The following is a 25,217-nucleotide window of genomic DNA, read 5'->3' as shown; positions in this document are numbered from 1 at the left end:
TAGAACTTGTTATTTAATGAATTCATAAAGGAGCATATACATTACTATATCAATATTTAAAATATTTTGAATACTGTATTTCAATATAATTGGTTTTGTTTATAATCACACATTTAAAAAAATTCTGGGAGGGGCCCATGAGTGCCAAAGGGGTCTGTGACACAATAAACGTAAGAACCCTGACCTATGGCAATCATGCCAATTCCATGCCTCTTGTCAGTGATCAATTTAGAAATAAATACTTAACCTAGTCCTAGCCAATAAGTCATGAAAAGAAGTCTACTTTGAAAGCGCGGGGAGGGGAGGGTGTGCATCTGGGAAGTTTCCTCATTCATACAGTAAGAGACTTGAGAAGACATAGTCCGTCTTTTTTGGACACAAATAAATAAGCATGTGGCTCCATGCAACCATAAGGGGAATGTGTCCAGGAAGAAGCTAACACTAGGATTGCAGAGAGGAGAAAGGACCTTGATGACCACCGTTAAGTTATTGAGCATTTTCCATCTAGAAGCTACAAATACTCAAAAACAACCTACCAATGTGAACTACAGGTTTACAAAGCTGATCATAATGTATTGTGATTTTGTTTTCCCAAAGTCCACATACATTAAAAGAAATTCACTATTGATTGGAGGAGTGAAATAATCGATTTACTATTTCAGATAAATAAATTTTGAGGGGGTCTGATACCAAAGAATCATAATTATGAACACCAATTCTCACTACACAATAAAATAAATGTAGAAATTACAAGAGGTTAAGCTAAAACTCTACAAAACCAAGCTGATTTGCATATACCCAGATATCAACTTTTATTTTGTTTTGCTGCTCTATATGATAAATACAAAGTATAGAAAAAAATTTCCAGCTACAGACATTATATTCACATCACCTTTACCCACCACAGATACAGATAATTAAGAACCAGCTCTATTAACATTACACATACTTAAATAGCAACATGTCTTCAAGTTACTTACATCATCAGTGATACAAAGATATACAATCCTGTCTTGGCAGATGTAATGAAACAAATAACTGTAGAATAAAAGATATAAAACTTACTGTGGTTATGAGTAATATCTCTTTCACTTCTATCTATGTATAAGAAATTTTAGTACTGCCAACGTGACCATATTATTTATAGATACTGTCTATTCTCCCTCTCCCCTATATACATGTTCCTCTGAAGTCAAACTGATAGAAATAAATAAGAAATTAAAACAAGCTACATAGTGCAATGTTATGCACATTACCCATTAAAATAATAACTGCAAAAGCATAATTGGACTTTTTTTTTTTTGGCTGTGCCACGTGCCTTGCAGGATCTTAGTTCCCCAACCAGGGATTGAAACTGGGCCCTGGCAGTGAAAGCGCCAAGTGCTAACCACTGGACCGCCAGGGAATTCCCAGATACTTAAGGTTTGAACAAGAGATGACATCTGAGGGACACGTAATTAAGAATAACCCCCAAATGGGCCATACAGTCTTCTTTGACTTCTCCTAAGATTTCATAGCAAACACTTTTTCTACTGAATACTCAACAGTAACATTTATTTGTCATCTACTTTGAACTAGTCACTGGGCTAGGTGCTGAGGATACAAATAAGCAAAACCATCAGTCCCTGCCTTTACAGAGATGAAAGTGCAGGCAATTGTGGAACAAACATAGTAAGCAGGATGATAAGGAGTTAAGGGTAGTACATGGTGCTGTGAGGACATAGAGGTGACACCTAACAGAGTTTGTCAAAGGGTAACAGGAAAACATCCTGGAGCAAGTGATGTTTGAGCTGAGACCTGAAGACTAAGTAAGAGACGGCAAAAAGAACAAGCAAGAGTGTTCCAGAGTGAGAGACCAACAAGCTTAAGGGCTTTGAGATAAAAGAGCAAATACTGGGTTTAAAAGTAAAATTAGTTAATATGACTAGAGCAGTTGTCCCCAACCTTTTCGGCACCAGGGACCAGTTTCGTGGAAGACAATTTTTCCACAGGCGGGGAAGGGGTGATGGTTCAGGCGGTCATGCGAGCGACTGGGAGGATGGTTCAGGTGGTAATGAATGTGAGCGAGCAATAGTTCAAGCAGTAATGCGAGTGATGGGAGTGATGGGGAGCAACAGATGATGTTTTGCTTGGTCACACGCCACTCACCTCCTGCTGTGTGGCCCGGTTCCTAACAGGCCTTGGACCACCACCGGTCCGCAGCCTGGGGCTTGAGGACCCCTGGACTAGAGTACAGAATGTAAGGAAAAAATAAACTGCTTGCACAAATGAGGTTGTAAGTAAGCAAATATCATGCTGTATAAGACTTTCAAACCTCACTATGCATTATCCTAAGAACAATGAACAAGCATCAAAGGGCTTTAGCCTGGGAGTGTGATCAGATTTGCCATATAAAAGGATGCTTAGGCTAAAGTGTGGAGAACTGACCGAAAGGAGGACCAGACAGAAGACTATTGAAGTAGAACAGTGAGAGAAACAAACTAAAGTACTATGGGCAGTGAAGAAGGGACTGAGAAGAAATAATAGAACTTGACGACTGGCTACTGGGGGTGAGGCAGAGGGATAAGTCTATTTTGCTTCCCAGATTTCTACCCTGGGCAAGTAGATAGACAAGAATACTTGTTGAATTGTATTATTAATGTTCACATAGAGGCTTGATATGAATTACAAGGAGGTATGGGAACTCAGGCAAAATGTCTTCCTCCACCACTGAAATTGCTGATATCAACTCCACCAATGATTTCCACACTGCATATTCAGTGGCTGTCTCTGACACATTTGATAGTGCTGATCACTTCCTTCCTCTAGAAAGTGTTTTCTCTCCACTAGGTTTCTTAACACCAGGCTTGCCTGGTTTATATGGTAGTCTCTTTCGCTCTCTGTTGATGTCTTGCAGCATCCGGAGCCCCCTGCTTTTCTCACACACATTCCCTGGAGGGTGGCATCCACTCTCTTGTTTTGCTGTCGATATCTGTTTTCAGCTACTACAATAATAATGATTCCCAAATCTAAATCTGACCTATCTCCCGAGCTCCAGGCCTGCATACGCTACTGTCTACTAGACATATCCAACAGGAGTACCATAGACAACTTAAACACTACAGGTGCAAAAATGAAAGTCATCATTTCCCCCACAAAATTTGTTTCTCCTAAACCACACTTGGGAGTATGTTGGTGCAAAGACCACAGAAGGTAATGAGATATGGTCCTTGCCATCAAGGAGCCTATAGTCAGAGGACAGAGACAAAAAATAAAGATAGCAATTATAACACTGCTTCATAAGTGTTACAATATGAATAAACACAGGATGCTATGGAGATACACAAAAAGGGGGCACCTGGCCCAGTCTTGGAATTCGGGGATTTCCAGAAGAGGAAACGTATAAGCTCAGGAAGACAAACTCAGATTTTTAAAAAGTAATAGCTATTACAAGGCTAGGAAGAGAGAAAGAACCCAACACTGAAATGCACGTAGCTGAGTATGGCTGGAGAACAAAACTGAGGGCTCAAGTAAAGAGAGATAAGGCCAGAGAAGGGAGCAGGGGCAGATCTTGAAGAATCTTTCAAGTAGTGTTAAGGAACTTTACCCTGAGTACCTGCTGAAGGAAGGGACATGATCAGAACTGCCCTTTAATCAGAAGGATTAAAGTGACAATTAAGAAAGTATTTCATTTGGAACCTGTAAAATGAGCAAAAATTTACCGGGGGCCTAGGAATGGAAGGACATTCCAAGACACAAAATCATGAAAAAAGTATACCAAAGCTTGAAATAACATAGATAGGTCAGGTAATGACAAAGATTTCTACAGAGATAAGGAAAGAAAAGTCAGGAATAGACAAAATTGTGAAGGCTGAGTTTGGGCTTTATTCTGAAAGCAATGGGTTTTAAGCAAGAAAGTATAATCATAGGAAAGTGAAATACAGATTTAAGGAGGGATCAACTAGAAGCAGAAAAACCAGCTAGGAGGAGGTTATTAGAAATGCGAAACAATGAATGCCTGAACAGACGCTATGACAAGTGAGGATAGAGGAGATTGAAATACCTCCTGGAGGAGAATGGCAAGGATTTGGTTAAGGAGTCAAATATGATTCTGAAGTTTTAGGCTTAGCCAACTGAATGACTGGTGATGCTATTAAAGAAAGAAAGAAATAGCAAAAGGAAGGTCAGATTTCAGGGAGAAATGATTTTCATACAGTAAAATGTACTTTTTTCTGTTGGTGCACAGTAATAAAAGATATTTTATTCCCAAACTGATTGGGATGATGGAACATGATTATAGGAAAGAAACTAAGGCAGAGGGTTAAAAAGAAAAGACAACTCAGTGATAGAGACTTACTCCAAAGGATACCGGGTAGGACTGGGTCAGGATGCTGGTGGAAAGACACAGCAGATGGATAACATCACTTTCTTGCACTATAACCACATTTTCATTGGATTACATAGTCTAGCTTCTCTTGTAGCTATAGATATGGCTAGTGACTAAGTTCTGCCTGATAAAATATGAGTGGAAGAAACATACCCTACTTCCCAGCCTTGCCTCTACAAAGATGACATGTGCTTTCCCTGAGCACTTTCCTGGGAACTGACTAGAAACACGATCGTTGAGCCCAATAAATTTTTGAAGAAACCCTAAAGCCATACTCACAAGAAACTGAGGTCATTTAACCCAGAGGTAACTTCTTAGCCCCTAAACTACACCAGGAAGTGACAGACTACAAAACCTATACAGTTCCCAAAGATGACACACTAACACCCATTCTGGATGTGGCCAGAGAGGATAATGGACCAGGAAGAGCCTCCTGGAGAAGAAAGGGAGAAAAGATGAAGAATTTCTTCCAAGAAAGCAGAACCACTAACCACTCCCAGGTCAGAATAAGAGTCTCTGAAATTGCTGTGGAGTAGTTATTTGAATATTGCTAAGAAGCAGTGACATCTATGTGTTTCTTGCTCTTCCCTTTTCTAAATCGAGGTTTACAACTTCCACTTGGTGATGCTGTTCTTATTCCACCAATGTCTATTGGGTTGGTCTGATGAAACAGGGAGATCATATGACTTGTCTTTTAGTTTTTGTTAATGGGCCACAGGAGTCACTCCTGTGCATGATGGAGAGGACTGCGTATCACTCGGACTGTCTGGACCTGGAGCTGGACACAGCGATCAGATGAGTCTTTGGGGCCACCTCCTGCAGAGAGGAGGTATGCTCCATGTTTGGGAAGAAGAGTACATCCTAATATTTTGGTGGCCCAGAAGAGTAGACTGGAAGATTGCAAGTTGTCTCCTGATGTCCTATAACTTCCTCCAGAGTAACAGAGTTTTAGCTGAGCATATGGCTGCACAGCTAGAGATGACAAATTCTAGTCTCCACTCCAGCTAGGTTAGCTACATAACTATGCAGTCAACAATAAACTGTCAGGCCACTTCTGGGCTTTGCCTTTAAAAATACTGGGCAAGCACAGGGAAGTAACAAGAACAGAAGAAGCTGCCTTGGCCAGAGTTGGAAGGCACTAATTAAAAATGGCAGAGCCACCCCACCAGTCCCGAAGTACTCATCTCTGGGCTATCTCATAAATTAATACTGTATTTTGGGTTCTCTCTCTTACAGCAGCTTAGACTAGATCCTAAATTATACAAGGAGTTGGCCCTGGAAACCAATAAGGACCTCCTTCTGAGATAGGGTCTAAGGAAATTAGGATGAGTTAGGTAACCAAAGATTGTTAAGTACTGAGGAGGAAGGTTGAGGCACTTTTTATGATTACTAAGATTTCCCACCTATGCCCCCTCCAATTCATTCTCCAACCAGCCACGACAGTGATTTTTCTAAAGCAAAAGCTTACCAAGTCACACCCCAGCTGAAAACTTTCAATGCCTTCCCATTGCCCATACGGTAAAGTACAACCCCTTAACATGGCCTATGAGGCCCTACAGGACTTCTCTTCTGTCGGTCTCTCTAGCTTTATTTTCACCATGTTGGGCACCAGTCACAGACAAACACCTGCAGTTCGCTAAATATGCCTCCATACTTCTCTACCAGCTGTTCCTTCTACCTGGAATACCATCCCCCTATCCACTAGCTTCTACCCTCTACTGTGATTACCTATGGATTTGACTGTCTCCTTCATTAAACTATAACCTCCATGAGGGCAAATACTGAGTGATTTCTTGTATCCCCAGCACCAAGCAAAGCGTCTGGCGATAGTCAAGTGCTCAGTAAATATTTACAGAAAGAATGAAAGAAAAAAATATTCTTTATCTTAACTACATCAAGTTTCACATGTACTAGAGCTCTATAGCAAAGTCACTTTTATATCTAACATTTCCATATCTTTCTTTAAAATATTAATATCACTTTGATGACAGAATAAAATAATTTTTAGTTAAATTTAAAATTAATAGAACCAGACATTTTCTAAGCTGGTAAAGATTATTGTTCTGTCAGCTTATTCAGATTATCTACTGAGAAGCTTGCTTTTCTAGTTTTCTACTTTTCTGATTATAATAATATAATTCACTTCTTTCACCCGCTACCCACACAGAGCAGAACTCACTTGCCGTGTGAGTACGTTAGCTTGTTATTTTCAGAAGGTATCTTAGCCAGAATCTGCTCTGTCACCTCCAGGAAGTTGCCTCCACACCAAGCATGTTTGGCAAGGATAGTGGTTCCCCTGGCAACAACAGCGAAAAGAATGGCCATGGCTTCGATCTATCAAAAGGAAAAAAGACACATAAGACTTAGAATATTTCTTTGACATAATCTTTCAAAAGTAACTTACTATCGTTATCAACATCCATCTGGAGACAGTACTGACCAAGGCACTGTAACATTAAACAGAACAGACTTAACAACAGACTTAACAAAATCACAGTCTTCTACAAACTTATAACCTAAACCACACTGATATGCATTCATATTTAGAGAAAAACCAAATGCATACACATAATATATTTTTATGTGTGTGTGTATATACAATGTAATGTATATGTGATACATGCATACATACACATACATTACACTGATACACAGGTTGCATTTACAAATTACACAGCACAAACTGTTATCATCCTCTGAAAAGCAATGACCATAGATGGCAAAGGGACATAAAAATGTCTTCATCGGGCTTCCCTGGTGGCGCAGTGGTTGAGAGTCCACCTGCCGATGCAGGGGACACGGGTTCGTGCCCCGGTCCGGGAGGATCCCACATGCCGCGGAGCGGCTGGGCCCGTGAGCCATGGCCGCTGAGCCTGCGCGTCCGGAGCCTGTGCTCCGCAACGGGAGAGGCCACAACAGTGAGAGGCCCGCGTACCGCAAAAAAAAAAAAAAATGTCTTCATCCTTTAATAAAGTAATCCCATCCTGAAAATTTATCCTAGGGAAATAGTTCAACAGCAGTTAGATTCCATATTCACTAATATACCTATTAACAATAATAATAGCCCATATTTATTAAGCACTTACTATGCACCAGGCACCATTTTAAACACTTAATTTAATCCTTACATCAATGAAATTAATACACTATCATGATACTTACATTAAAATGAGGAAAATGAAGTATAAATGACTTAAATAATTTGTTCAGAATTACAGAGCTAGTAAGTGGTAAAAGATGGTATTTAAACCCAGGCAGTATGGTTCTAGAACTCACAATTTTATCCCTATACTATATTCTGCCTGTCCTACGAAGGCATTATCCATCACAGAAATAAACTGAAAATAACCCGAATCTTCTGCAAGAGAGGAATGGTTCTATAAATTATGGTAAGATCCTTTATAAACAAAATATTTCTAAAACAATACAGAATGAGTTTAAGATTACAGTAATACCTTGGAGGTACTGCAAGTTCAGTTCCAGACCACCACAATAAAGCAAATATCACAATAAAACAAGTAACATGAATTTTTTGGTTTTTCCAGTGCATACAAAAGTTATGTTTACACTATGCTGTAGTCTATTAAGTATGCAATAGCATTATACCTAAAAAAACACAATGTACATGTCTTAATTTTAAAAAACTTAATTGCTAAAAAATGCTAACTGTCATCTGAGCCTTCAGGGAGTCACAGCAGTAACACCAGAGATCACTGATCACAGATCACCATAACAAACATACTGAAAAAGTTTGAAATATTGCAAGAATTATTAAAATGTGACACAGAGACATGAAGTATGCAAAATACTGTTGGAAAAATGGCACTGACAGACTTGTTCAATGCAGGGTTGCTACAAACCTTTGATTTGTTAAAAAAACAAAAACAACAACAAAAAACCCCAGCAATATCCGTGAAGCACAATAAAGCAAAGTGCAATAAGAAGAGGTATGCCTGTATTTTCCTCATGTTTATGAATTTGTACTATTTTTTTTCCCCACAGAATAGCCTGGTTTCTCTTATTTAATGGCATGAACTTATAAAAGAGATGAACAAATATCTTCCTATTCTTCAACTAACTCTTCAACCTAATGTTATTTGTTAACATGTTCAGTTTCATCCAATAAGCCAGAGTCATCTTGGGTGGCAAAGTGAGAGTCACTTATTAAAAATTCAAATCCTTGGTATAATTCCCTGAAATTCTGATTCAGTAGGCCTGAGGTGGGGCCCTGGAATATATACTTAAGAGCCAAGCCTGTCTGGATGCAGGTGATTCACATGACCACGTTTTGTGAAACACAGTAACTATAAAATGCTTGAGGTCAGGGAATCCACTGATTCCCTCTTGGAATGCCTTTGGTATGAAGGACAGCATACAGAACAGAAATGCTCATGTGTCTCTTGAGCTGAACTCCTCTTGGAGTCTCTTCATTGCACTCTCTAAATGAAGGTGTTTCGCAGGGTTGTGTCCTCAGCCATCTTCTTTCTGGATTTCTCCACACACATATGTAGTAGCATGTTATAATTTCCAAATGACTTTCTCATACACTATATCCCTTGAACCTAAAAGCCTCAACTGACCATGTAACATGCTCCAGGTACTGTTCCATTTCTTAAAATTATCGTCTACACACTATCTCTGCTTCTCTATCTTCTTTTAATTCTTCTCTTCTATAATCTGGCTTTTCCCCTCAACACTCCACAAAACCATGCTTGTCAAGATCACCAACAGCCTCTACATTGCAAACTTCCGTGGTCATTTCTCTATTCTCACCTTACTTGACCTCTCAGAAATAGTCAACACATCTGAATAACCCTCCTTCTGGGAACACTCCTAAATGTCTGGCTGTTCCTTCTGTCTTCTTGCTGAATCCTTCTCCTCTAGCTGACCTCTAAATGTTGACTTTCCATGGGTACTGGTTCTACACTCTCTTATCCTAGATGAGCTCATCTAGACCTGCCATTTTAAACATGCTTTATTTGCTGAAGATACATTGCATACAGAAAAAACCAAAGGCACAACCAAAGTTGAGGGAAAAACCAAAGACAAAACACAAGGCATACCAAATAGTTGAGGGAAAGGTGGATGAATAGAGACCCACAAAGAAGATGGAGGAGGACCAACCAGGAAAGTGAAAGGAAAGCCAGAAGAGTATGGTGGCCTTGAAGCCAAAGGAAAAGAAACCTTGAAGAAGGAACAAGTGCCACCTCCCAGCTCTGTTCACTGATACACAGTATTAAGACTATAAAACAGTCACTGAAATTTTATAAGGAAGGAGGTCATTGGTAAGGGTCAAAGAGACATGCAGTGGAGTGGGAAAAAAACACAAAGAGAAACAGAGATGAGAAATCATATGGTCCCTGAGACAGAGAGATGAAAAGGTAGCAGCCTCAGTCCTTTAGCAGCTTCAAGAAGAAAACTGAGTTTAGCAACAATACAAAAAGATCTAGTGTGCTAGCGGACCATAAGTTCGTTATGAAGTGTTATGATGTAATTGCTTAAAATGCTTATGTAATCTTAAATTACATTAAGAAACAGGGTATCTTGATCTCTTTAAGTACTATTGCCATTATACTCTGTGCTATTTAGAACACATGTGTAATACTGAGTTCAGTTCTAGGTACAGTATTCTAAGACTGGACAGAAGGGCAAAGTATGGTGAGAGACCTGGAGATTGTATCACTTGAAGAATGGCTAGAGGAACTAGAAATATTACACATGAAAAAGACAGCAATCTTCAAGTTTATATAAAGTATAGTCACCTAGAAGAGGGAGGACATTATTTGGAATATACCTAGGAACAGTGAATATAAGTTATAAGGATAGCTATGTAAGTTATGCATAGCAGTGTTTTATTCAATAAAAGCAGTCCTCAATTTTAAAAATGCCTATTAAACATTGGGTACATCGCAACCGAAACTTTACTTTCCTCTCAGATGTCACTAATAAACATTTCTTGAGGGAACCTTCAAGATAGCACAGGAGTAAGATGTGAAAATCACCTTCCTCCCCACAAATATATCAAAAATACATCTACATGTGGAACAACTCCTACAGAACACCTACTGAACACTGGCAGAAGACCTCAGACTTCCCAAAAGGCAAGAAAATCCCCACGTAGCTGGGTAAGGCAAAAGAAAAAGGAAAAAACAGAGACAAAAGAATAGGGATGGGACCTGCACCTCTGGGAGGGAGCTGTGAAGGAGGAAAAGTTTCCACACCGTAGGAAGCCCCCTTCACTGGTGGAGATGGTGGGGGAAGCTTCAGAGCCATGGAGGAGAGCGCAGCAACAGGGGTGCAGAGGGCAAAGCGGAGAGATTCCTGCACAGAGGATCGGTGCCGACCAGCCTCACCAGCCTGAGACGCTTGTCTGCTCACCCACTGGGGTGGGTGGGGGCTGGGAGCTGACTGGACCTGCCTAAGAGGCAAGAGACCACTGTTTTGGGGTGCGCAAGGAGAGGGGATTCAGAGTACCGCCTAAACGAGCTCCAGAGACGGGCGCAAGCCATGGCTATCAGCTCGGACACCAGAGATGGGCATGAGATGCTAAGGCTGCTACTGCAGCCGCCAAGAAGCCTGTGTGCAAGCACAGGTCACTATCCACACCTCCCCTCCCGGGAACCTGTGCAGCCCACCACTGCCAGGGTCCCGAGATCCAGGGACAACTTCCCTGGGAGAACACACGGCGTGCCTCAGGCTGTTGCAACGTCATACTGGCCTCTGCGGCCACAGGCTTGTCCCACATTCCGTAACCCTCCCTCCCCACACTGGCCTGAGTGAGCCACAGTCCCCTAATGAGCTGCTGCTTTAACCCCGTCCTGTCTGGACAGGAACAGATGCCTGAGGACGACCTACATGCAGAGGCGGGGCCAAACCCAAAGCTGAACCCCAGGAGCTGTGCGAACAAAGAAGAGAAAGGGAAATTTCTCCCAGCAGCCTCAGGAGCAGCAGATTAAATCTTCACAATCAACTCGATGTACCCTGCATCTGTGGAATACCTGAATAGAAAATGAATCATCCTAAAGTTGAGGCGGTGGACTTTGGGAGTAACTGACTTGGGGTCTGCTGTCTGGAACTGATTTCAGATTTTTATGTTTATCTTAGTATAGTTTTTAGCACTTATTATAATTAGTGGATTTGTTTATTGGTTTGGTTGCTCTCTTCTTTTTTTCATTATTACCTTTTTATTTTAATAATTAAAATTTATTTTTATTTTAATTATTAAAAAAACTTTTTTTTATTATTCTTTTTTTCTCTTTTTCTTCTGAGCCGTGTAGCTGACAGGGTCGTGATGCTCTGGCCTGGTGTCATGCCTGAGCCTCTGAGGTGGGAGAGCTGAGTTCAGGACATTGGACCACCAGAGAACTCGTGGCCCCACGTAATATCAATCAGCGAGAGCTCTCCTAGGGATCTCCGTCTCAACGCTAAGACCCAGCTCCACCCAACAGCCAGCAAGCTCCAGTGCTGGATGCCCTATGCCAAACAGCTAGCAAGACAGGAACACAACCCCACACATTAGCAGAGAGGCTGCCTAAAGTCATACTAAGTTCACAGACACCCCAAAACACACCACTGGTTGCGTCCTGCCCACCAGAACAACAAGATCCAGCCCCGCCCACCAGAAAACAAGCACATGTCCCCTCCACCAGGAAGCCTACACAATCCACTGAACCAACCTTACCCACTGGGGGCACACACCAAAAACAACGGAACTACGAACCTGCAGCCTGTGAAAAGGAGAACCCCAAACACAGTAAGTTAAGCAAAATGAGAAGACAGAGAACACAGCAGATGAATGAGCAAGGTAAAAACCCACCATACCAAACAAATGAAGAGGAAATAGGCAGTCTACCTGAAAAAGAATTCAGAGTATGATAGTAAAGATCCAAAATCTTGAAAACAGAATGGAGAAAATACAAGATATTTAACAAGGGCCTAGAAGAACTAAAAAGCAAACAAACTATGATGAACAACACAATAAATGAAATTAAAAATTCTCTAGAAGGAATCAATAGAAGAATAACAGAAGAACAGATAAGTGACCTGGAAGATAAAATAGTGGAAATAACTACTACAGAGCAGAATAAAGAAAAAAGAATGAAAAAAATTGAGAACAGTCTCAGAGACTGCTGGGACAACATTAACCACACCAAGACACAAATTATAGGGGTCCCCAGAAGGAGAAGAGAAAAAGAAAGGGGCTGAGAAAATATTTAAAGAGATTACAGCTGAAAACTTCCATAACATGTGAAAGGAAATAGTCAATCAAGACCAGGAAGCGCAGAGAGTCCCATACAGGATAAATCCAAGGAGAAACACATCAAGACACATATTAATCAAACTATCAAAAATTAAATACAAAGAAAAAATATTAAAAGCTGCAAGGAAAAAGCAACAAATAACACACAAGGGAATCCTCATAAGGTTAACAGCTGATCTTTCAGCAGAGACTCTGCAAGCCAGAGGGAGTGGCAGGACATATTTAAAGTGATGAAAGGGAAAAACCTACAACCAAGATTACTCTACCCAGCAAGGATCTCATTCAGATTAGACAAAGAAATCAAAAGCTTTACAGACACACAAATTTAAGAGAATTCAGTACCACCAAACCAACTTTACAACAAATGCTACAGGAACGTCTCTAGGCAGGAAACACAAGAGAAGGAAAAGACCTACAAAAACAAACCCAAAACAATTAAGAAAATGGTAATAGGAACATACGTATCAATAATTATCTTAAATGTAAATGGATTAAATGCTTCAACCAAAAGACATACACTGGCTGAATGTATACAAAAACAAGACCCGTATATATGCTGTATACAAGAGACCCACTTCAGACCTAGGGACACATACAGACTGAAAGTGAGGGGATGGAAAAAGATATTCCATGCAAATGGAAATCAAAAGAAAGCTGGAGTAGCAATTCTCAGATCAGACAAAATTGACTTTAAAATAAAGACTAAAACAGGAGAAAAAACGGACACTACATAATGATCAAAGGATCAAACCAAGAAGAAAATATAACAATTGTAAATATTTATGCACCCAACCTAGGAGCACCTCAATACATAAGGGGAAATCGACACTAACACACTATTAGTAGGGGACTTTAACACCCCACTCTCACCAATGGACAGATCATCCAAAATGAAAATAAATGACACATTAAACAAGACAGACTTAATTAAAATGTATAGGACATTCCATCCAAAAACAACAGAATACACTTTCTTTGCAAGTGCTCATGAAAAATTCTCCAGGATAGATCATATCTTGGTTCACAAATCAAGCCTCAGTAAATTTAAGAAAATTGAAATCATACCAAGTATCTTTTCCGACCACAACTCTATAAGACTAGATATCAATTACAGGAAAAAACTGTAAAACATACAAACACATAGAGGCTAAACAATACGTTACTAAATAACCAAGAGATCACTGAAGAAATCAAAGAGGAAATCAAAAAGTACCTAGAAACAAAGAACAATGAAAATACGATGACCCAAAACCTACGGGACACAGGAAAAGCAGCTCTAAGACGGAAGTATATAGCAATGTGATCCTACATCAAGAAACAGGAAAAATCTCAAATAAACAACCTAACCTTACACCTAAAGCCATTAGAGAAAGAAGAACAAAAATACCCCAAAGTTAGCAGAAGGAAAGAAATTATAAAGATCAGCTCAGAAATAAATGAAAAAGAAACGAAGGAAACAACAGCAAAGACCAATGAAATGAAAAGCTGGTTCCTTGAGAAGATAAACAAAATTGATAAACCACTAGCCAGACTCATCAAGAAAAAAAGGGACAAGACTCAAATCAACAGAATTAGAAATGAAGAAAGAGAAGAAACAACTGACTCTGCAGAAATACAAATGATCATGCGACAACTACGAGCAACTGTATGCCAATAAAACGGACAACCTGGAAGAAATGGACAAATTCTTAGAAAAGTATAACCTTCCAAGACTGAACCGGAAGAAAGAGAAAATATGAACAGACCAATCATAAGCACTGAAATAGAAACTGTGATTAAAAATCTTCAACAAACAAAAGCCCAGGACCAGGTGGCTTCACAGGTGAATTCCATCACACATTTAGAGAAGAGCTAACACCTATCCTTCTCAAACTCTTCCAAAAAATGCAGAGGAAGGAACACTCCCAAACCATTCTACAAGGCCACCATCACCCTGACACCAAAACCAGACAAAGATGTCACAAAAAAAGAAAACTACAGGCCAATATCACTGATGAACAAAGATGCAAAAATTCTCAACAATATACTAGCAGAATCCAACAGCACATTAAAAGGATCATACACCACGATCAAGTGGGGCTTATCCCAGGAATGCAAGGATACTTCAATATACGCAAATCGGTCAATGTGATACACCATATTAACAAACTGAAGGATAAAAACCATATGATAATCTCAATAGATGTAGACAAATCTTTCAACAAAATTCAACACCCATTTATGATAAAAACTCTCCAGAAAGTGGGCATAGAGGGAACCTCCCTCAAAATAATAAAGGCCATATATGACAAGCCCACAGCCACCATCATTCTCAATGGTGAAAAACTGAAAATATTTCCTGTAAGATCAGGAATATGACAAGGGTGCCCACTCACCACTATTATTCAACATAATTTTGGAAGTTTTAGCCACGGCAATCAGAGAAGAAAAAGAAATAAATGGAATCCAAATCGGAAAAGAAAAGTAAAACTGTCACTGTTTGCAGATGACGTAATATTATACATAGAGAATCCTAAAGATGCTACCAGAAAACTACTACAGCTAATCAATGAATTTGGTAAAGTAGCAGGATACAAAACTAATGCACAGAAGTCTCTGGCATTCCTATACACTAATGATGAAAAATCTGAAAGGGAAATTAAGGAAACACTCCCATTTACCATTGCAACAAAAAGAATAAAGTATCTAGGAATAAACCTACCTAAGGAGACAAAAGTCCTGTATGCAGAAAACTATAAGCCACTGATGAAAGAAATTAAAGACGATACAAACAGATGGAGAGATATAGCATGTTCTTGGATTGGAAGAATCAACATTGTGAACATGACTATACTATGCAAAGCAATCTACACGTTCAATGCAATCCCCATCTAACTACCAATGGCATTTATCACAGAACTAGGACAAAAAATTTCACCATTTGTATGGAAACACAAAAGACACTGAAGAGCCAAAGTAATCTTGAGAAAGAAAAACAGAGCAGGAGGAATCAGGCTCCCTGACTTCAGACTTTACTACAAAGCTACAGTAATCAAGACAGTATGGTACTGGCACAAAAACAGAAATATAGATCAATGGAACAGGATGGAAAGCCCAGAGATAAACCCATGCACATATGGTCACCTTATCTTTGATCAAGGAGGCAAGAATAGACAATGGACAAAAGAAAGCCTCTTCAATAAGTGGTGCCGGGAAAACTGGAGAGCTACATGTAATAGAATGAAAATAGAACACTCCCTAACACCATACACAAAAATAAACTCAAAATGGATTAAAAACCTAAATGTAAGCCCAGACACTATAAAACTCTTACAGGGAAATATAGGCAGAACACCTTATGACATAAATCACAGCAAGATTCTCTTTGACCCACCTCCTAGAGAAATGGAAATAAAAACAAAAATAAACAAATGGGATCTAACGAAACTCAAAAGCTTTTGCACAGCAAAGGACACCATAAACAAGACTAAATGACAATCCTCAGAATGGGAGAAAATAGCTGCAAATGAAGCAACTGACAAAGGATTAATCTCCAAAATACACAAGCAGCTCATGCAGGTCAATATCAAAAAAAACAAACAGCCCAATCCAAAAATGGGCAGAAGATCTAAATAGACATTTCTCCAAAGAAGATATACAGATTGCCAACAAACACATGAAAGGATGATCAACATCACTAATCATTAGAGAAATGCAAATGAAAACTACAATGAGGTATCACCTCACACCAGTCAGCATGGCCATCATCAAAAATCTACAAACAATAAATGCTGGAGAGGGTGTGGAGAAAACGGAATCCTCTTGCACTGTTGGTGGGAATGTAAATTGATATAGCCACTATGGAGAACAGCATGGAACTTCCTTTAAAAAACTAAAAATAGAACTACCATATGCCCCAGCAATCCCACTACTGAGCATATACCCTAAGAAAACCATAATTCAAAGAGTCATGTACCACAGTGTTCACTGCAGCACTATTTACAATAGCCAGGACATGGAAGCAACCTAAAGTGTCCATCAACGGATGAATGGATAAAGAAGATGTGGCACATATATACAATGGAATATTACTCAGCCATAAAAAGAAACTAAATTGAGTTATTTGTAGTGAGGTGGATGGACCTAGAGTCTGTCATACAGAGTGAAGTAAGCCAGAAAGAGAAAAACAAATACCGTATGCTAACACATATATATAGAATCTAAAAAAAAAAAATGGTTCTGAAGAACCTAGAGGCAGGACAGGAATAAAGACACAGACATAGAGAATGGACTTGAAGTCACGGGGAGGGGGAAGGGTAAGCTGGGATGAAGTGGGAGAGTAGCACTGACATATATACACCCCCAAATGTAAAACAGATAGCTAGTGGGAAGCAGCTGCATCTCACAGGGAGATCAGCTCGGTGCTTTGTGACCACCTAGAGCGGTGGGATAGGGAGGGTGGGAGGGAGACGCAAGAGGGAGGGGTATGGGGTTATATGTATACATATAGCTGATTCACTTTGTTATACAGCAGAAACTAACACAACATTGTAAAGCAATTATACTCCAATAAAGATGTTAAAAACAAATAAGCATTTCTTACTCTCTCCTATACTGCTAAAAATCACACCTGTAATCAAGTCTCACATGGGCCCACTATTATTATCTTGCAATAGAATCTGTAATGTCTTAATGAATATTGGGACAATAGAAACAACTGTGGCCAGAAGAATACTGCATTTGAAGTCCGAAAACATGGCTCTGCTAATTATTAGCAGTATGTGAATGTCCATTAAATGATAAAGTGCTATATAAGATCAGATTCAAGAAGAAAAAGAATTAAACTATAAGCCAGAAAGAGAAGAAAAAAAAAAGATAATGGAATATAAAGGAAAGTTGTCTTAACACTGTCCCTCCCTGTTCTCTTACTCACTCCTTGCTTGGTCCCATAGCCATCATCCCAATTCTACTACATTCCTGCTAAGAATCTTGTATGAGTTTCCTGTGGCTGCGTGACAAAGTACCAAAAGATGCAAGGCTTAAAATAACAGAAATTTATTGCCTCATAGTTTTGGAGGCCAGAAGCTCGAATTCAAGATGTTGGCAGGTCCATGCTCCTTCTGAAATCTGTAGGGGAGAATCTCTTCTAGAATCTCTTCCTAGTTTCTGGTGGTTTGCTGGCAATCCTTGGCGTTCCTTGGCTTGTAGCTGCAGCACTTCAATCTGTGCCTCCATAGTCGCATGGCATTCTCCACGTGTGTCTATGTCTTCACGTGGTAGTCTCTGCGTCTCTTCCCTTCTTATAAGGACACCTACTCCTGTATGACCTCACTTTAACTTACATCTTAATTACATCTGCAAAGACCCTATTTCCAAATATGGTCCCATTCACAGATAGCAGGGGTCAGGATTCAACATCTTTTTTGAGGACACAACAAATCCCATCTTGGGAACTCACCAGTCCTCCCAAATCACTCCTACTCTCCCCTCTCCACATATTCATATCACCCCAACTTGCCTCCCTCTCTTCTCCAAAACCTCTGTCTCACATCCTTCCATAATCATATTAGAGGCCTGTCCTTAGAACGATGGGCCAGAAGAGCAACCTCCAACAGCTTAGAGTTAGAAAGACCAGTTTCTACTGCCCAGAAAGTTTTAAGGAAAGAACATTTTTGTTTCAGTTGCTGGGATTCCAAAAAAAAGATATGCTACGGGGGAATCCGAGTGAGAATTCTGAATGTAGTTTTTTATAGAGGAATTATTAGAAATTGTGGTGAAGGTCTTTAAGTCCATTAAAGGTTATATATGATGCTATTCGTTGGCGTAACAACCGAAATGTCATAAGTAGCATTATTTATAGAAAAAAATGCACCCAGAGTTTCAAACAATAATCTTACAAAGGAAATTCTGGGATATATCCATTTGTAAGGGATTGCCTGCATTAAAAATATTGCTAACAAAATAGCACAGCAACAACATAAATGTCCCTCCTCAGTGGAGGCATCTTCAAATGGAAGTTGAAGATGGTTTCAGGGAACTGAGTAGGGTAAAAGGACGAGTCAGTGTTTCTCACACTCAAGTCTTTGTGTTCTGAGAAATTTTTTAATTCTGTATTTTTATTTTGATAACATTAAAAATATATACGAATACCCGGATTATCTACATGTATACCATATAAATGAGTGATGGCAAACAATTCAGTGCTGCATTTGCATTACGAAGGCATAGGTGCCAAGAAATTCCCTAAAACAGTGCTTAATTTTTAATGTATTGGAGGCATGTCTGGCTGCTCCTAGGCTGACACATCCTAAAATCATAATGACAATCATGACTCAAGCACTCTTGTATTCCTGTTGTGTTTTTTAATCAGTTATAAGGACAAAATTTATACTTTGCAGTAACGATTTACATATGAAAGATATCTGCATGGAAAAAGACTTTTATTTTTAAGAACTGAGACTTAGTTTTCTGACATTCTGAAAATGACAGTGTGGAAGAATAACTAACTCATAAATTATCTCAAGCTAAGCAAAAAATAATACTCAAAGGTGTTTGTACCAAATGGAACCCAAATGATACTATAATGTGCTATATGAATAAACTGCGCAACTATTCAAACAGAAGAAAGAAATGGAAGAATTAACTCGTCACATAGCGCATGGCAATAGCCAATGCCAAATCAAAAGAAAGCATTTTGTATCATTATCTGTATTACTGCAAGGAAATGTATTATGTTTAATCCTTGCAACAGTTCATTAGCAGAATGTTTCACAGGAAATACATTATGGAAATTAAATTTTTTCCACCATTGTATCATGGGGCATACTATTAAATTGTCCCATTAAATTAAATGTGGGGGGCATGGAAGGTGCTCAGGAAAAAGATGGGAACTCATTTTAGGAGACAGGTATGAAACAAGAGAAGGCACAGAAGTGAGAACATGCTTGAGAAGGTAAATAAACTAGCCTGATGAGATGGAATGGTCCACATTTGGCAAATGAGAAGGTTTTGGGATAAGTCTAATGGCCATATGTAAAAAGAAGGCCTTGTATAAATTAAGTAACTTGTATTTCCTCAAATAGTTTTTCTATTTCAGTTCAACACATGTTCTAAGGCTTTACTATATGGCACCCAATATAGTAAACACTGGAGGTATGAAGACCAGCAAGAAAGGACGTCTATACTCAAGGAAACCATAGTAAAATATGGAAGACAGACATAAACAAATAAATGCAATAGACTTTAAGGGTGAATAATCTAAGAATGCACCAATTGTTTAGAAGATTCCTTAAAGTTTTGTGATTATCTCATCTTGGATGAAGAAAAAAAAAATGCAGGTGTCAGCCTATGTATTGGGAATTCCCTCAGTATACAATTATTTCTTCTTGGAAGAGAGGTCAAAGTCTGTTTTATCCTTACTAGGTTCTCAATGTCCAGCATAGTGCCTGACATATAATAATCCCTAATAATAATAATAAACACTGAGCATGCTTTGGTTTTAAATATACTATAAATGACAGATAACTTTATATTCAGTAGGACCTGGCAGGAACAATAGTTTGATTACCAAACTATCTCCCTAAGATAAAGGAGTCGAGCTGAGAATAATCCAATCCTCAACTCTTCTTAGGGAGGAACTAAGCAAATGACAGAAAAGCCACCAATTCTGATGTAATAACCTTGGAGGAGACAGAAGAATGAAGAACAAACATTGATATGAGAGAGAAAAAGAAGAAGTGTTTATGAAAATCCTGAACTCTGGTCACAGATCAAGACTATTCTTGTTGGTATTACAAATATTCTTTTGGGGTGATGCTCTGAGACCCAACCCAACCCTTCTAACTTTCTCAGGACAGGAGACTACCCTGTCAAGTAAAACATTTGTTCTATTTTCCTTTAACCACCACCACCATATAACATCACCTTGATTCTCGTTTGCCCCTTCCACACACACTCACAAATATGTAAGCTACTGAGAGTAGCGATCTCCTATGTCTTGTTTCCAGCTATATCCCTTGCACTTAGAAGAGTGTCTAGCACATATTAGCTGTTCAATAAATATGTGTTAAACAAAACATATGAGTGGCTCTGCTCTCAGTCACAGCTTTTCAAAGGGAAAAAATGTCCGAAACATGACAGTATACTCCGGGATCAAGGGTGGGACAATGGAGGTACAGGTAGTTGAGAGCAATTAATAAGACAAAAAGAAAAGGACTTGATAACTGATTGTTTGTGGGGGTTATGGAGGAGGGAGGTGTAAAGCATTTACTAAAGAGTCTAGTACGTGGTCAGTTTCTTGAATATTGGCCAATAGTAATAAGAAGAACAACACTGTACAGGTCTGACGCTGAGGAAATAGGTCGGGGCAGAGATATAGAGCTCCTATCCGAACTGAGGAAGAAGAATTACAACACTGGGCCTTGGAGGAAGGGCACGCAGAGGGCTAGGAGCCTAGAAGTAGGAGGTTAACCAGAAAGTGACGTCATCGAAACAAGGGCGTAGAGAGTTTTTAGAAGATTCAAGAAATCTCAAGATATTCAAATGGTACAAAGAGGTCTTGCAGAATGCAAACTGAGGGAAAGTTAACATTCTTTTTTCCTCTGTAACAACTTAAGTGACGCATTCTGACTCTTTCACTCGAGGCCCTGTTAGCGGCATAAAACGCACTTCACCAAAACTGGACCTGTCCGACAATTCGAACTGTCGACACCAGAGAAGCCCTAGTCAACCTTGCAGTGCCTCCTAATTCCACCTTCCCGTCGACACCTCTGCCCTCCCTCTGCCATCGTCTCCCCGCCTTCGGCCCAGCGCTCCCCGCTGCTTTTACCTGTCTGGACACCGTGTGAGAACTCGGGGATCGGGACAGAGTCGCGCCGGTTAGCGCGGGGTCGCCAACTGCCTGCTCCCGGAGGAGGCTGAACCAGACGCCGCCGGCTTCCGCAAAAGCGCCCCGCCCGCGCGCGGCTTCCTGGGAATGTGAGCGCTCCTCCAATGGGAGCGAGAGGAGGGGAGGGGCCTGCTGCGTTCCCAGCCTCCGCACTTCCCAGGAGCCGCACTGCATTCTGGGAGTGGTAGTTTCGGCTGGCCTATCGCCGAATCTGTCACTCGCTCCATCAACAATTCTTGTCATAAACAACATCAAGCGCTGTTCCTTAGAGAAAGCGAGAGAATGCCCGGCCACAAAAAGTCCACCGGCGGGATAAATGAAGAGCCGAGCTTTCCCCACCGTCTCCCTGCTTAGTCTCAGCAGGTAACGTCGCCTGTTACTTCACAGACAAGATAGAATTCATCTGACAGGAATTCCCTCTACTTTCGCCACGAAATTTTTTTAACCTCCTTGGATCCCTCAGCAATCCTTTCTCCCATTCTTTTGCAATAATAAAAATGGTAATAATAATAATAAACCAACTACTTCTCCTTTGATGTAAACTCCCTCATCCCCTTTACATCCCTATTCCTTCTTACTTACTCAGTCGAGCTCCACGAATAAACTAGTCTGTCTCGTGTCTCAACGGCTCCCTGCTTATTTGCCCTTTATTATCAGCGTTTAAAGATTGTCAAAGTTTCTCTCATCTAAAATATTCCAAAGTCAGCTTTCTCAACCCCACACCGCCCCAAACCTCTCACCACACACAGACTTAACTTCTCCTTTCCAGTCAAAATTCTCAACCGTGTTGCTAGAATAGACACTTTTTAACCATTACAATACTTCAACTCTGCAGGATTTTACATTGGTTATTCCCTCCTTCTTGAAACCCGCTTAGTTTGGGCTGCTTTAACAAAATACCTCAGACTGAATGGCTTAAGCAGAAATTAATTTTCCACAGTTCTGGAGGCTGGCAAGGTTCAGACTAGGGTGCCACAGTATGGTGGGGTTCTGGTGAGGACCTGCTTCCTGGCTTGCAGACTGCTGCCTTCTTGTTGTGTCCTCATGTGGTGGAGAGATAGTATCTCTCACACATCTCTTATAAGGGCACTAATCCCATTCATGAGGGCCTCACCCTCATGATCTAATTAACTCCCAAAGATCCACCTCCAAATACAATCACATTGAGGATCCAGGTTCTAATATATAAATTGGGGTGGGAAGAACACAAACATTCACTTTATAGCACCCTTTATTCTCTTAGCTTTTTCTAAGATGCTGCACTCTTCTGGTTCCCCTCCCACTTTTGTGGCAGATCCTCATTTTCCTTTGAAATGTTCATTTTCCATAGGGCTCTTCCTTACACTCTCTTCTTTTCTTAGTCGTCAAACTTTTCTTGGGTGATCTTAACTAATCCCATTGCTTTGATTATCATCTGTATGCTGATGATTCTCACATATAGGAAGCCCGGACAAGACTCCTGTAACCCAGACTGAAATATCTAATGAAAGCTGGGCATCTCTTTCAGGCACCTAAAACTTAATGTAGTCTTTAGTTGACCTAATACATTTCTACTCTCCCCTCTCCCATAAGCTGCTCCTCCTTCTCCTCTAATCCCATCTCAGTAAATGGCACAACCATGCAATCAGTTGCCCACACCAGAAAGCTGGGTATCATTTTGAATGCTTTCACTCCCTCATAGTTCACATCCAAACAATCAGCAAGCCATGTTAATTCCATTCCCTAAATATCTCACTTGTCAAACTTCAGTTTTCTCATCTTTGAAATGAAGATAATAATGGCACCTGTCTTCAAAGATTGCTGCAATGATAAATGAGCAATACTGCCTGGCAAAGAGTAAGCACTCAAGGACAATAAGCATGTACTGAACAAGCATTATATTTGTCATTAGTTCTTCTTTATTAGGTCTTACATAATGATAGCTAGCATTTACTTTATACTTAGGGAGAAAGAAAAGGAAAATGAGAAATGGTGAGATATTTTGTGTAGGTTACAATCCACTGCATTCCTCAGTATTTTTCCAATCATGACAAAAAGATAGCAGTAGTCACGAGGCACTATACAAACTGTTCTACTCTAATGTGTGCAATATATACCATACCTTATTTATTGTTATCAGCTCTGGCTGGGCTATAGACATTAAAAAAATCATGACAAATGATCTGAGCACTAGAAACCAGAAGTAATATCTCTGTACCTACAGTATCTCCTTCACCATCTCCCTCCCACCCACTCCTCATCACTTGAAATTGTTCTATCTAAAACAAAATCTGATCATTTCCAACTTCTACTTAAAATCTTAATTCACTCCCCATTATGTAGAGGATAAAGTCTAAGATTCTAAACGGAGAATTCAAGGCCCTCAATGACCTGACCTCTCTCTACCTTCCCTGCTTCATATTCTGCTTCTCTCACCAACACATCCTGTGCTCAAGCCTACTCTTGTATGGTGTCATTCACTAATTCATCCATCTATCTATTCCTCCAACAAATATGTACTAAGTGCCTACTATGAGCCAGGCCTATTCTGGATCCTGGTGATATAGTAGTGAACAAGACAGACAATGTCCTTGCCTACTGGAGTTAACACTTCAATGCCATGCTCTTTCATGCCTCAGTGACTTTGCACAGGCTGCCTCCCTTATCTAAGTCTTATTTACCCTTCAAGACATATCTTAAATATCACCTCTTAATTTTCCAGCCAAGTACACGCTGTTTTAAGCTTTTTCATCCTCTGCAAAGGTTTACTTTTCATCTTAATATTAATTTAATTTTATTCAATACCTATTATTTGAGATGTTACTTTTTTAAAAAAATTATTTATTTACTTTTGGCTGTGTTGGGTCTTCATTTCTGTGCAAGAGCTTTCTCTAGTTGCGGCGAGCGGGGGCCGCTCTTCATCACGGTGCGCCGGCCTCTCACTATCGCGGCCTCTCTTGTTGCGGAGCACAGGCTCCAGACGCGCAGGCTCAGTAGTTGTGACTCATGGGCCTAGTTGCTCCACGGCATGTGGGATCTTCCCAGACCAGGGCTCGAACCTGTGTCTCCTGCATTAGCAGGCAGATTCTCAACCACTGCGCCGCCAGGGAAGCCCGACAGCATAGTATCTTAGAAAGAGAAGTTTTGGATCCGGACAGTCCTGAGTTAATAGCTATATGAACTCTAAATGTTGCCTCAATTTAGAGGTTTTAGAGCTCTATCAAAGCCCCTCTTGTTACTCTATATTCTCTCCTAAAGTAATCTCACCTGTGCTTCAAAATTTGTATCTCTAGCACAAGCATTTATACTGGGAAATCAGGGAAAGTTCTCTCTGATGGGGTAATATTTAAGCTGAAATATAAATGTCAGGAAGGAATCAGCCATAAGAAGATCAGAGGGAACAGAAATAAAGCCATAGTGACTGGAGGGTAGTGGAAGTGAGGGGAGAGTAGTAGGAGAGGAGATCACACAGGCCCTTCTGCTCCTCAAACATGTCAAGCTCCTCCTCACTTTATATCTTTGCACCAGCTCTCTCTGCTTGGAGTTTGTTCCCTCTTATCTTTTTGTGGCCAGAGGGTCTTGCAAGGCTGCGTAAGCTAGAAGAAGGAGTTTGGACTTTATTCTAAGTGTAATGGGAAATAGAGAGGTTCAAGCAAAGGAGTGAAATGATGTATGGGTTTTAAAAAATTATCTGGCTTTATTTAGCATACCAATATACTGTCTACCCTGGTAATAAATTAATATGT

General features: G+C 40.0%; 1 protein-coding gene across 1 annotated transcript in view; it reads right to left on the bottom strand.

Annotated features, from left to right (window-relative positions):
* The window catches only part of VAMP7 (vesicle associated membrane protein 7), a 67,422-nt gene extending 45,873 nt beyond the window's left edge, over positions 1–21,549 (bottom strand). The window contains exons 1-3 of the mRNA XM_082681315.1: positions 21,433–21,549; positions 6,546–6,700; positions 981–1,038 (exon numbers count right to left, since the gene is read on the bottom strand). Coding sequence (XP_082537441.1) covers positions 981–1,038; positions 6,546–6,691 — 204 coding nt within the window. The 5' untranslated portion in view covers positions 6,692–6,700; positions 21,433–21,549. The remainder of the gene's footprint in view (positions 1–980; positions 1,039–6,545; positions 6,701–21,432) is intronic.
* Positions 21,550–25,217: the final 3,668 nt, after the last annotated feature.

The sequence above is a fragment of the Grampus griseus genome (assembly GCF_964374135.1).
Source record: "Grampus griseus genome assembly, chromosome: X".
Classification (NCBI taxonomy): Eukaryota; Metazoa; Chordata; class Mammalia; order Artiodactyla; family Delphinidae; genus Grampus; species Grampus griseus.
The sequence above is the reverse complement of the archived record's forward strand: the minus strand, read 5'-3'. Positions and strand labels throughout refer to the sequence as shown.